This window comes from Drosophila persimilis, unplaced genomic scaffold, assembly GCF_003286085.1.
Source record: "Drosophila persimilis strain 14011-0111.01,24,50 unplaced genomic scaffold, DperRS2 tig00003933-arrow-pilon, whole genome shotgun sequence".
NCBI lineage: Eukaryota > Metazoa > Arthropoda > Insecta > Diptera > Drosophilidae > Drosophila > Drosophila persimilis.
The window spans coordinates 2,811,526-2,824,192 of record NW_020825706.1 but is presented as its reverse complement, the minus strand read 5'-3'; the positions used below and the strand labels follow the sequence as shown (position 1 = coordinate 2,824,192).

The 12,667-nt window shown below is 42.8% G+C and overlaps 1 protein-coding gene and 4 non-coding genes across 5 annotated transcripts in view; 1 reads left to right on the top strand and 4 right to left on the bottom strand.

The window, feature by feature from the left end:
* The window catches only part of LOC6594640 (GATA zinc finger domain-containing protein 7), a 37,756-nt gene extending 28,498 nt beyond the window's left edge, over positions 1 to 9,258 (top strand). Inside the window, exons 2-4 of the mRNA XM_002019897.2 lie at positions 3,364 to 3,467; positions 6,269 to 7,572; positions 9,207 to 9,258. Of these exons, the coding sequence (XP_002019933.1) occupies positions 3,364 to 3,467; positions 6,269 to 7,572; positions 9,207 to 9,258 (1,460 nt within the window). The remainder of the gene's footprint in view (positions 1 to 3,363; positions 3,468 to 6,268; positions 7,573 to 9,206) is intronic.
* Trnat-agu lies at positions 1,094 to 1,167 on the bottom strand. Its single transcript has one exon. It is a non-coding gene; the product is annotated as a tRNA-Thr (tRNA).
* A 2,425-nt stretch (positions 9,259 to 11,683) lies between the features above and the next one.
* Positions 11,684 to 11,756, bottom strand: Trnaa-agc. The gene has a single exon. It is a non-coding gene; the product is annotated as a tRNA-Ala (tRNA).
* A 205-nt stretch (positions 11,757 to 11,961) lies between these two features.
* On the bottom strand, positions 11,962 to 12,034 carry Trnav-cac. Its single transcript has one exon. It is a non-coding gene; the product is annotated as a tRNA-Val (tRNA).
* Positions 12,035 to 12,471: 437 nt separating this feature from the next.
* Trnav-cac lies at positions 12,472 to 12,544 on the bottom strand. The gene has a single exon. It is a non-coding gene; the product is annotated as a tRNA-Val (tRNA).
* Between the last annotated feature and the right edge of the window lie 123 nt (positions 12,545 to 12,667).

The following is a 12,667-nucleotide window of genomic DNA, read 5'->3' as shown; positions in this document are numbered from 1 at the left end:
TGCCCACGATCATAAATTAGGGACCACAAAGGCCAGACCACGCGGCGTGGCACAGTAGTGGCTGAGAGTCGAGTCCAAACAAAAGCCTATTATATTCCACAGAGAGAGGACACATCGAGAGAAAGAGATGTTCCCAGAGATATCTTTTTTTTATGGGCTGTGCATACCATTCCGAGCATTATGTTAAATACGCACCACAAAAGTGATCGTAAATTTTCATAAAATGTCACGCCAAAACGTCACACTTTTTTTTGTCTGTAAGCATAATTAAAAATATAATAAGAATGGCTTATGGATACCGATTATATTTTATTCGTTTTTCGGGCCTTCACATAAATTGGACAAAAATTAAGGTCTCATTTGCATATGTCCCTCCCTCCCTCACTCCTTTAACAGTTATCGAAGGAACCAACTCCGAACCATCCAACCATGGCCCATACATAACTCAATCGAGCACCTTCCTTTCAAAAACTTGCGACTTTGACAGGCATATTTTTGGACATTTTAATTATTGTCAGAGCGTGACATTCATTGGGACGAGCGAGGGCTTATTATTTCCCGCTGTCCCTCTGTCTGTCTCACCGGATCCGAGGCGGACTACGTGCTTAATATGTGGGTAATTTAAAGCAGCTCAGAAGCGTGCCAGGAATTTGGATACGATCCGAAGTGTATGCATTGTCGTACTTTGGATTTCCCCCCATTGGGTGGTGTGGTGTGGTGGTTCAATGAACTGCAGTCCGCGCACTCGACACATTGATTGATCAATAAAAGATCATTTGATTATCATTATGCCTGTATTTCACACCTCAAACAAAACGATATGGTTATTGACTGAGCAAATGGGTATTGGGTGAAAATTAGACGAGTTTTTATAGGAAATACACTAATTTCGTTCTTCGGAAATATAAAATAAAAGGTAAAAATGGGAAATATAACCATTTTCCTCATAAAAACCAAATAAAATTCCTTGATTTCATGATCATTTTCATAGGAAACTTTATTGCAAATACTAAATAAACCATAAAATACTATTTCTACGATAAAAAATATATAAATATATAAAAAAGAATACAATGCCCTTTCAATCGGACATAGGCCCCGGCGAGATTCGAACTCACGATCTCCTGTTTACTAGACAGGCGCTTTAACCAACTAAGCCACGGCGCCACATGCGAACAATTACGCCAAAGTTCTATCATATGCTGAGAGAGCACAAACAGACAGCCGCTCTCTTCGCTTGTTTTGTTCTCTGCAGAGCTAAAAATAGCCTATGGGCTGTAGGATGGAAAGAGACACACACATGCACACAGCAGCAGCATCAGCGAATGGAATGGAAACTCTTCCCACGAGAATTCATAAATATAAATGATTCTTTTTGAAAACAATTTAATACGCTAAAAGTTGTCGCTGCACAGACATGTATAAAAGATAAAAAAAAGAAGAAAAATTACGTTTTGTTAACTCGAGCAAAACAAATCGTTTTTTAAATGAGTCGAAAAGAGTCGCACAGTCGCAACCCACGACCAGCACGACGCAAGTGAAATGCAACACCACATGGGTATTACGGGGGGTATTCGGGGACAGCGACAGCTCCACCAAAGTGAAAGGCTGTCACTGGGCGGGCCTCCCCTTTGGTTTTAACAAATGAACTGACGCGCTTAGCATGTCATTTGTTTAGTATGTCTGTTTTTTTGTACACACACCCTATTACCCTATTGGATAGGGTATTATCAGTCTTTGGAGAGCAGATGCCTGCCTAGAGCTTACATAGAAGAGAGAGGTATCAAAACTTCGGTGCTGCAATGAGCATTAAATACCCAAAACTCTTCTCTCCTCTGGTACCAACGGGAACAATTACTCATGTCATTGGGAATTTCTTTTGGATGCGAGGGAAATTATAAATCTATCGTATAAACGAGAACGGAACGAAATTCGTGGCAAGGGGCAAGGGAACAAACATGGAATTTTGTAGTTGTTGTTTTTTGCCATAAGTTTACAATTTCCGTATTGTAAAAGAGAAAAAAAACTGGAGGGAGGGAAATTCTGGCACTGGAAGTCCAAGAGGAAGAGAGTGGTGTTCCGGGTGTGAAAGCTAAGGGCCGGGGGGGAGGAGAAGGGCCCCTGTAAATAAAAACGCATGAATGCCTTTTCTGTTTGTGGCCGGAGTTGCCGTTGCCGTTGCAGTTGCAGTTGCAGTTGCAGTTGCAGATACGGTAGTGGCATATACCCATATGGGCCATAAATTGCATGCCTATTGACAGCAGTATTTTATGATATTTGCCTGAGCCGCCATAGCGTCTGTCTGTTTATCTCCTGGCACAGTTTTCACAGAACTGGGGAAAGAGAGAGAGAGTGAGAGAGTCAGATGAGATAATTCCCGGGCATTACATCACTTAAAGAGTTCCTAATGGGAAGAAACGTTTAATTCCAAGAGTTCCCTATAAAAATCCCTCTCTTACAGAGCTGTCATTAAAATGTGCATCAATTTTTGATGGTTAATAAAGGCATTCCCATCTTCCATTTCCATGCCAAAAACTATTTCCTTTCCTTGAAAAATTCTTTCCATATTTTCCAAACTCGAATATCAATTTTTCCATCACTCAAGTGGCCAATCCACAAAGCCACTTGAATCGGAGTTCCGCGTTAGATGTTCGATTATGTGTGTGTTCCGTGGCTCTAATAATAATTTTTATTATGAACCTCAGAAATTCTTTTGCAGCTGGCTGGGATTTTCCATTTCCTATTGGAAATTGCTCCCGTAACAAGCTGCGATATTTATAAATTGATGTTTATTATGCGCACAAAGTGCATAAAGTTCATTGAACGAACTCCAAAACAGCAAAAGAGTAGAGTGCTGACACACTTTGGCCGCCAGGCCACTGCCACAGCCACAGCCACAGCCACAGCCACAGCCGGAGCCCCAGTGCCAACTGACAAAGAGGCAGGCGGTCGGTCCTCCTCCTCCTCCTCCTCCTCCTTTCATGGCTGCTGCTGGGGGGACCACACAAGTGGTTTGACCTTAAACGATGTTGAACTTGAATTTTTTTTCGGTCTGTGTGTGTTTTTTCCAGACTTCAAGTGCAAGGCGGCAATTTCAATTAACCCGAAGCAATGATCTTTATATAATTTATGTCCGCTTTCCGGGCACATATTTCCATTGGGTTGACAAATGTGGAATCTATGATTAAGTGAATCGCAGCTGGAACTTCTTTAAATGGTTTATATTTCTTTAGGTTTTTTTTTCGAGTATTTTTAAGACATCTCTCCCGGCCCTTTGGGGCAGCTTTTGACATCCTGACACCTTGTTTTTTGGGTCTGACTTTGATTGATAATTAATTAATCTGAGACTTTCTCCTGTTGCAGCGATTCTCCAGCGCTCCACCGTGGATGTGGGACGCATTAAGCTGCAGAGCGTGGCCACATGCCTGTACCTGTGCATGGATGCCTGTGGCGCTGTCTATGGCTCGGTAAGTAAGCTAAACATTGTACCAAAAAAACCACTAAAAATATAGATTCAAATACAGATAAATTATGGGCAGCCCTTCACTGAACTTCAATGAACTGCAATTATTTTTCGCATTACAATTACACGCTCTTCTACGCATAGCTCTAGATTTGTCCTTTGTTTTTCCCCTGCCCTTCACTCTCTCTTTCCCAAAAAAAAACAAACAAAGGAACTGTTAAAAGATTGAGGTAAACCCCGACAAAAACCTAATAAAAGAAAGCAAGAGGAGAGCTCTCTTTTCTAGACAATAAATAAAAAAATTAAATGTGAACAAAAACAAAGCAACACCAGAGATCAGGAGCGACCTTTCCAAGTGCCAACTGATATCGGTCGTCCTTCGGAGAGGGTCCTTTCTGCCTGCCACACTGCCACACTGCCACACTGCCACAATTAATGTGACACTTTATCCCGCTGTGACTCGAACATCGGCGATGCCTTTTTTTGGTCTGGCGCCAGCCAACAATGGACCACATTTCGATCGACATTAGTTTTTAGTGTTTTTCGAATTTTTTCGTGTTTGAATTTATTTCATTTCTTGCCGCTGTCGATGTCGATGTCGATGTCGATGTCGCATGGCACTTTGACCTTTTTCGCATTCGAAATAGAAGCGACTGTGCCAATTCTGTCAGCCTGGCATTCGTTTTGTTGTATCTGAAAGATACTCTACTGCAGAGCTGCAATGTGCAATGTGCAGTGTGCGTGCTGCTGCTGGGGTGTTGATTGATGCGCTTCACCAGCGACGACGGCGGCGGCGGCCCTTTGAAGGCGCCGCATATCTTCGAAAGTTGGTCAAGTGGGCGGCTCTTGTTGTTTATTTTGGCGACCCCAGCGTCCGGCCAGCGGCGTCCGCCGCAGCCACAGACATATAATTTACACTTTTTATTACAACTTTTCGGTTGTGATTTACTCCCAAGCCTCTGAAGAGTCTCTTTCCTGTGTGTTCTATTTATAGGGGAATTACTCTGGCAAGCATTTCGTTATAATATTTGAAATATTTTTGGCCGCAATCTTGTGACTTGTCAGGTGATTTGCCTGCTAATTGAAAAGGCCTAAAACAAGCAAATGGTTTGCCAATTCATAAATTCTCAGACCCCCTTCACGGCTGAGTCACCAAATAAAAATGTGGTTTTGTTTCATATAAATACACGGCTTTTGGCTTATTAATTTGCATAATTTGTTCTCTGGGCAGACCACACGCTGTGAGGGTTTGTTGGAGACCAATTAATGGTCGATGAATACGTTGCATCATTATCATGGTTATTGTCCTGTTTCGGACCTTTTGGAACGCGTCACGCGGCGCTGATGATTCTCTAAGTGGTTCCGTTTGTAGGTGTTCTCTTTTTATCTAGAGAGACGGAAACAACCGGTTGACCCTTGGCCCTGGCGCCAAATAGAGAGGTGTCTTCGAGCTAATGGCTCTCTAGATATCTCTTCTATTTTCTTCTTTTACTCTCGAGTGTGTTTTTCTTTATCAAAGTACAACTTCATTTGGTTTTTCCTTTGGTGACTGCAAAAAAAAAATTGTCACTTGCAAGACATTAAAAACTAAAAATAAACCGAAATGCTAGGAAATAACATAAAAGACTGAGAGTCTAGTGAAAGAGGAGTCGACATTGTTGCCACATATGTCACAAAAATGTGTCTCGTCGCGGCACGACCTCAACCTCCAACCCCCCAACCCCCAACCCCAACACCGAAAACACAACTCAAAATCGTTTGTTGAATGGCGTCAACATTTTGTGCCTCAATCTCTACTGCCTCCTGCCCCCTGCCCCCTGCCTGCTCTCCACTCATTTGATGCCTCATTTCATATCGGATTGTCTGGCGGCGTCGCGCTCCTGACTTTTGCCTGATTAATTTCTAAATTTAAGCGGCGACATTTTGCCTTCCCCTTGGGTTGCCATTTTATTTACGAAACAATTTTAATTGCCTGACAAGCGAATTAATTCAATGTTGTTAATTGAATTTGATCTTCTGCCAGTCGGTCGGCACATCTCCAAAGGCCACCATCCCCACAGCCCATCCCAGGCGTCCTTTCCCTTTTGGGCCTTGAATTTACATTTCTACCTAAAAAAACGAATGTACAAATTTCACTCCTTCTTTTTGGTTTTTGGAAATTCTTTCGGTTTGTTGCTGTTGTCCTTTGTGTGCCCGCGCTGTCATGTGGCATTCATAAAGTAGAAATGTTTATGGCTTGGATGGCTATCTGGATGGCCAACACCGATAGCGAGCACATCCTGTGATAATGAGCGCATTTATCTCAGAGATTTCACATTCCGATAGACAAAAGGGAATAGACGCCGCCTTGGAACAACTGTTTGGTGCTTCAAAGAATGGAGAAAGGGGTTCGGCTTTGTTTGGTGAATGCACCTTTTGAAGTGGCCTCACCAAAGGGTTTAACATTGGTTCCATTTACTGGACATTGCTTCTGCGGAAGCAACAGCTTCTAGAGGAGGGGCACTGCTGCATGACACAAAACGCTAGAGCATTTGTCATCCTATTAAGATGGATTCGGTTCACTTTTAGTGGATTTTACATGCCACAAATAAAGATATCAAAAGCTTTCGATCATTTTATCGATCACTTTCGATACTCTAGCGATCCCTTTTCCATCCTGTCGATCACTTTTTCGATACCTAACGATATTTTTTGATAGTTTTCAATCTTTTTCCCTGACTGAAGTCCTCCCTGGCACTTACTTTACTCGTACTCGATAATTATTGTAGCCAAATCATTTAATCATAGGTCTCCGCTCTGTTGCAGAAAGATTTCACCGACGACTGTGTCTTCAACGAAAACATGGGCCTGCAGAACTACAACACGTACTCCTCCACCTACAACTCGAATGCCCGGAGGGTCTACTACCTGGCCCTGAATCGCCACGGCGAGCCCAGGCGGACCCAGATACCGGCCAGCCGTTCGCTGGGGAAGCTTACCACCTACACGAACGCCATCACGGAGACGGTGCCCCAGGAGCGGGTGGAGCAGTTGATAGCCAAGAATTTTGGGGCGAATCGCATCAAGCACGGCGTGCGGCAACTCTGTGATACGGGCAAGCCGCTGATTGAATTGATTGATGCGGCGAATTTTAAGAAGCCACCAGAGTGTAGCAGTACTGGAAGTGGCAGTGGCACGAGTGCTACCACTACTACCAGCTGTGGGGGCAGCAGTTCTTCGTGTACTTCCCCCACAACCAGTAGTAATAGTAGCAGTACAGTTCCTGTGCCTGCGGCCAGAGCCTCCGGCAGCCTGATTAGTATTAGTAACAGTAGTCAAAGCGAGAGCGGCCATATTAGCAGTAGCCTTAGCACTAGCACTAGTAATAGTACTAGCAGTAGCAGTAGCAGTAGTAGCAGTAGCAGTAGCAGTAGCAGTAGTCCCTTGCATCCTCCTCCTCCGCCGCATCCTCTGCATCCAAAGCAGAAGAAGAAGAAGCTACGCAAATGCAAGCTCCACGAAAGCGAGGAGCTACACAATTGCCAGAAGCGACCCGCGGGCGGCGGGGCTGGGGCTCTGAGAAAACGCGGCCCCAAGGCCCAGCGCTGCAAGGAGCTGCGCGACAAGGCGGCAGCAGAGGGTGGTCCGCCACCTAACTGTGGCAAGAAGAACGGTGCAAAGAAGAATGCAGCAGGCGGAGCAGTAGAAGCCTCCCCGCCAGCCCAGCCCAAGGCCGTCCAACAGCGGCCACGAGCGGGGATGGGTGGCAAGAAGAAAGGGCCACCCAAGGGCGGCAAGCAGCGTCCGATTGGTGGCAAGAAGCAGCTCCAGCAGGCCAGAGGGGCGGCCTTGTGGGGCAGTGGCAAGCAGCGCAAGCAGCGACCCAGCACCACGACGATGGCCACCAGCCTGGCCACGCCCTCGGACAGCCACTGGGAGAGCAGCTCCCCGCTGCCGTCGATGGCGCTGAGCGAGACCAGCGATCGCGTGGAGCGGAATGTCCGCATGAGCAGCATGGAGGAGGAGCAGGACGAGGACGAGGGATCCCTGGAGGATGCCAGCTACGAGGACGCCACATCCGAGGCGCATGCGCGCAGTGCCGCTGGCGACGATTCGCTATACTACGATTTGTGAGTTTTCCCCTTCCTCAAAATCAAAATTTCTAACCTTAAATTCCACCTTAAATTGGAACTAAAAAAACATTTTATAAATTTTAAATTAAAAATTTTCTAAATTTTATTAAATATTTTTTAAATTACTTTTTTTTGATTGGCAATTAACTTTGTATTATCATTATTTCTCACATTTTGTACTGTTTGCAACAAAATTATTTAATTTTTTATTTTTGATTTAAAAAATATTTTTTTTTTGTTTTTCAAAATTTTATATTTTTTTACGTAGTTGGAAAATTGAGAAATTTTTAATTTTTGGTTTGGCAAAAGGAATTAAATATTAAAAACAAAAAAAAAAACGTACAAAGTGTGGAAGGAATTCGAAACCCCCCCACAATAAAAGTGAGAGAAAAATCAAAAGAAAATTCAGTGTAAAAAGTTGATATCAGAGAGATATGCGAACGATATTGTAATTTGCAAGTTTCCAACAACACAACAACACCATCATCATCATCACACACCGCACATAAACCCCATACCATCCATCATATGTGTGTATATATATGATATATATCCCCAACCCCAAGAACTGTGGTTCACTAAAGTATTTTTGATGCAGCGGACCATTGTCCCCCAGCGATGATCGCCACACGGGGACACGATGAATATCAAAATGTATTACGACGGAGTCTCGAGAATTTTATAAGAACCGAACCACCCAAAAAAATTGGATTAGAATTACCATCGAAATTTATGATAAATTGCACTCCCATCCGACAACAGAACAGATGTGTATTCTATATGTATGTATAATCGCAGGCCATAACACTAGATCTAAACAAAAGTCTATTGAAATACTTGAGTCTCTTGAAGAACGATGAAAAAATACTCAAAAATACGACCACATGGAAAAAAAGGAAACCGATAACTTGCAAAGAGTGCGCTTTAAATCGTTTGTAATAGCTGTTATCGAAACGGAGAAAATTTCGAATATGTTGAGAGAACCTTCTTGTACATAGAACCACACACCACACGGTTTTAGTCCTTAAGATACTATGCAAAACGATTAAAAACAAAAACTCACAAATCACAAGAATTGTATTTTTATTTATAAACTTTTTGAGCAAACAAAGCTAATATGTATGTAATTAATATTTATTTTCGAATCGATCGATCGGCCAGAGATAAGCGTGAAATTATAGCTAATAGATTTTTTGTATAATTGAGTTATTTATTGTATTTATTTGCAAATACTATTTATTTATAGACTACTAGATTAAGTTTCCCTAGAACTAACAGATCTTTGTTATACTTAAAAAACAATTTCCATATAAGTGAGTAGAACGAGAAAAGAGCATGAGAAAAAAACTAAACAAAATAAAATACAATTAAAAATAAAATTAAAAATACATTAATATCAAAAAATGTCGAGAGTTTGTTCGAATTTTTTTTATTATAGATTGAAGAGTGGTAAGAGGAGTAGCATTACATATCCATTCTTTTTTTTTGCATGGCATTTTGCACGTTGAAATAAATTTGTACAAAATTGATCACTATTCACTCATTTATTTATTTTTTGGCATGGTTTCGCTATAAGATCAGTAATTGATCCCCCATAATTTCCACTATAATATTCTATATAAACTTTACAGCCTCTGTCTGCTGTTCCTGCCGCTGATGGTCCTGCGAAGAAGCATTCTATGAAGAGAAAGAAAGAGAGAGATGATCGATCCACCACACAAAAGAAAAGCTAAAGTTCCTGATCTTTAAGCATAAGAGTTCTACTACGATACCAGATACCACAAAAAATAGAGTATAATATTTTTCGTATTTACATATAATTTAAGACTGAAGAAATACAGAGATACAACTATCGTTAGTGAAAGAGAAAACTGAAAACAAAACGCTGCTGTAAATAAATGAACAATATTCGAAGAAAACCCCTTATCTTTGATTTTATGGAACACCATTGGAAATTTCCCTAAATTACCGTTTTGTTACGATTGTCATTATTATGCTGCCAAACAGGTGGAACAGAGGGAGATAACAGTTAGCGCACCTCACGCTCTCCATCTCTCTCTCTCTGGCTGGAATCAGCTGACAACAGTCAAAGACCTTTTTCTCTGTCGTAATACCCAGCACGGTCAGCACGTGCCAAAAGCGTACAGATCATGTGGCCAGAGAGAGAGAGTGATCCTAGTGGCGTTGGCAGAGAGACGATTAAATAATAAATGCGAATTGAGCTAGTTTACGCTCAAATAACGGGGACTCTGCACCCAGAGACGAGACCTGTCCCGTCCCGTCCGTCTGTCTGTCTGACAGAACCGCAGTCGCAGCCGCAGTCGATTTCCATGTGTGTGAGACAAGTCACGTAGGCCTTGAAATGGCGAAATTGCTGGCTGCCGGCTCGCCCCATTTGTTCCCACATTTCATATTCATTCATACGTTGTTCTGGCTCTGCCTGGTGTATTTTTCGCATGAATAGACGAAACACGAGGCTGCCGCCCCATAAGCCGCCACCCAACCTCACCAAACCCCCCCTGCCCTGACATCACACACAGCAGCCGAAAAAGAATATAAGCGAAAACGAAACCCCAAACGAAGCGAAGCTCTCTTGGCAACATAAAAAGCGAGTGAAACGATCTCGTGTTCGATCATAAAGCTGGCGTAAGCATAAAAGAGATGGCTGATGTGTGACGTCGGCTGTGCTGTCGCGCGCTCTGCATTTCCGGACTCACCCGCTCTCCCCCACCACTGCTTACGACACAGCTCGCTCTCAGTAATCATTCTCTCCTCTCACCTGTTGTCTGTGAGCTTTAATTGCGAGCAATTGCTTCGGCTGATTAGCAGAGTTCATTCGTGAGAGCGAAGCACCGGTTGGCGCCGACTCACACACACACACACACACCCTACGGTAAGTCTTTCGCTTTTGTCTACCTTTCGTCATGAATCGAACGTAATCTGCCTTCGAAAATGAGTTCAGAGCGACATTAAACGGATTAAGACCTTAATAAAGAGTAGAAGAGACATCCTAACAATCTGTTAGGGTATGCCCAGGGCGACTACCCCCATCACTGCCTCATTTTATCGCCTACGTCTGCATCGTATTCGCTTGCTGTTTATTTGCTTTTGTGCTTTTTTGCTTTCGCACAAAATGTCATTCGGGTTTTAGGGAGCTATGCTTGCAGCCACAGGTCTACGTGACGTATGGAGAATACACAACACTTTATAGCGCTGATTCATGCCGATCCCCAATCGCATCCAAATCTAGTGGGTATCCCAAAAGCTGCTGCTGCCGCAATCTATTCGGCTGCAGCCACTTGCCATTCAATGCCAATGCCATTGCCATAACAAAAGTCAAGTGGCGGCCAAAGATTAGATAGTTTTATTAATGAAGCAGAAGCAGATGGAGATACAGATAAAGGAGTGCCAAAAAATCACGAGTGACGCTAGATCAGGGGATTACCTAAGGAATATCGAACGAATATCTTGAACGGGTGGCTCTTAGAGGTTTTGGAGCAAGGGAAAAATACCCAAGGAGAAAGAATTTAGTGGAAAATCTACGCATACCAAAGTTAAATTAAATTAAACAGATTTCAATCATCCGAAACATGACGGAAATGTCAAAAGTCTTTGCCATACCCGTTCCCGTTGTGGCTTCCCATCCGATCCACCCGCTGCCGCGTTCGGTATTTTAGTTGCATTTCTAGTTCATGGCCTGCATTGCGTGAACATGATGAATGATACCTAATTGGATTAGCTGCAATGCCTGCTCAGCTGGCACTGGGCGTACAGCCGGGAAATGGAAATGGAGAGACAGACAAGCTAAAGAGATCCAGAACCAGAGCCGGAGCCAGAGCCAAAACTCGATTGCATAACTGGCATCGGGAATCGGGAAGTCAGTCGCTTGGGAAAAGCGTGTGAAATGGAGTTGTAACCGGCATGATATTCTATTTACTAAATAATTGGACACCAAATGTCGGAGATGATGGGAGAGCATGTCAATCAAACTGCCAGACGGCGGACTTTGGGCACATGATATACGCCTCTAGCAAAAACTCATTACTAAAGAAGAGAAAATGAAAAAAAAAAAGAAATTCCAGATTAGAAAATGAAAAAAAAGAAATCCTGGAGATGCGGGGCATCGATCCCCGTACCTCTCACATGCTAAGCGAGCGCTCTACCATCTGAGCTACATCCCCTGATGGAAACATAGTGTCTTGGGTTCCACTTGAGTGCTTTTGCAACTATGGACGAATTTTATTTGGCAAAAGCTTTGCACAGAAAGCTTTTGTATATTTATTTTATTGATTATCTTCAGTGTATATCAAATTTGAAAAGGATATTTTAGATGTAGGAAAAATATTATTCAGAGACAAAATTTAATTAACAAAAAAAGCTTTCTATTGTTCCCGCCCGGGTTCGAACCGGGGACCTTGTGCGTGTGAAGCACACGTGATAACCACTACACTACGGAAACCCACGATAATTTAGTGGCAAAAGACATACAGTCTATGCGCTAGAAAGAGGAAATCAATTTCTGCGGAAGAAATGGAACAATTCAATGTATTTATGAATGAAAATATATATTTTTCTCCAAAATACTCCAAACAAATACGCAGTTTAAATGATATACATGTAAGTGTGTACTTTCTACTTCCCTACAACCAACCTTCACCTTTTTGGGTGGGCCCACAAAAACAGCACGGAGACCGAAGTCATGCCTGTGACGCTGACATTCAGGTCGTAAAACAGTTGCATATCAAAATGTTTATAAATACCAGCACACACGCCAGAGATGATCGTAAAACGAGGCTCATTAAAATGTTATAAAAACTGAATGTAAATGGGAGTAAAATGAAACAAGTGAAGCCTTGAATTGACATTGAAAAGGAGGGAAAAAAAATGAATAAAAATTGTTCCCGCCCGGGTTCGAACCGGGGACCTTGTGCGTGTGAAGCACACGTGATAACCGCTACACTACGGAAACACCTGAAGAACCGGCGGCAGAAAACGCCATTCGAACGGAAAGTCGAGGTAATGTTTGGTCAGTCTTTCCCCCTCCTGTACGAAAGATAATTTGTCACTGCTTCATTTGCATAATTTTCAAGGG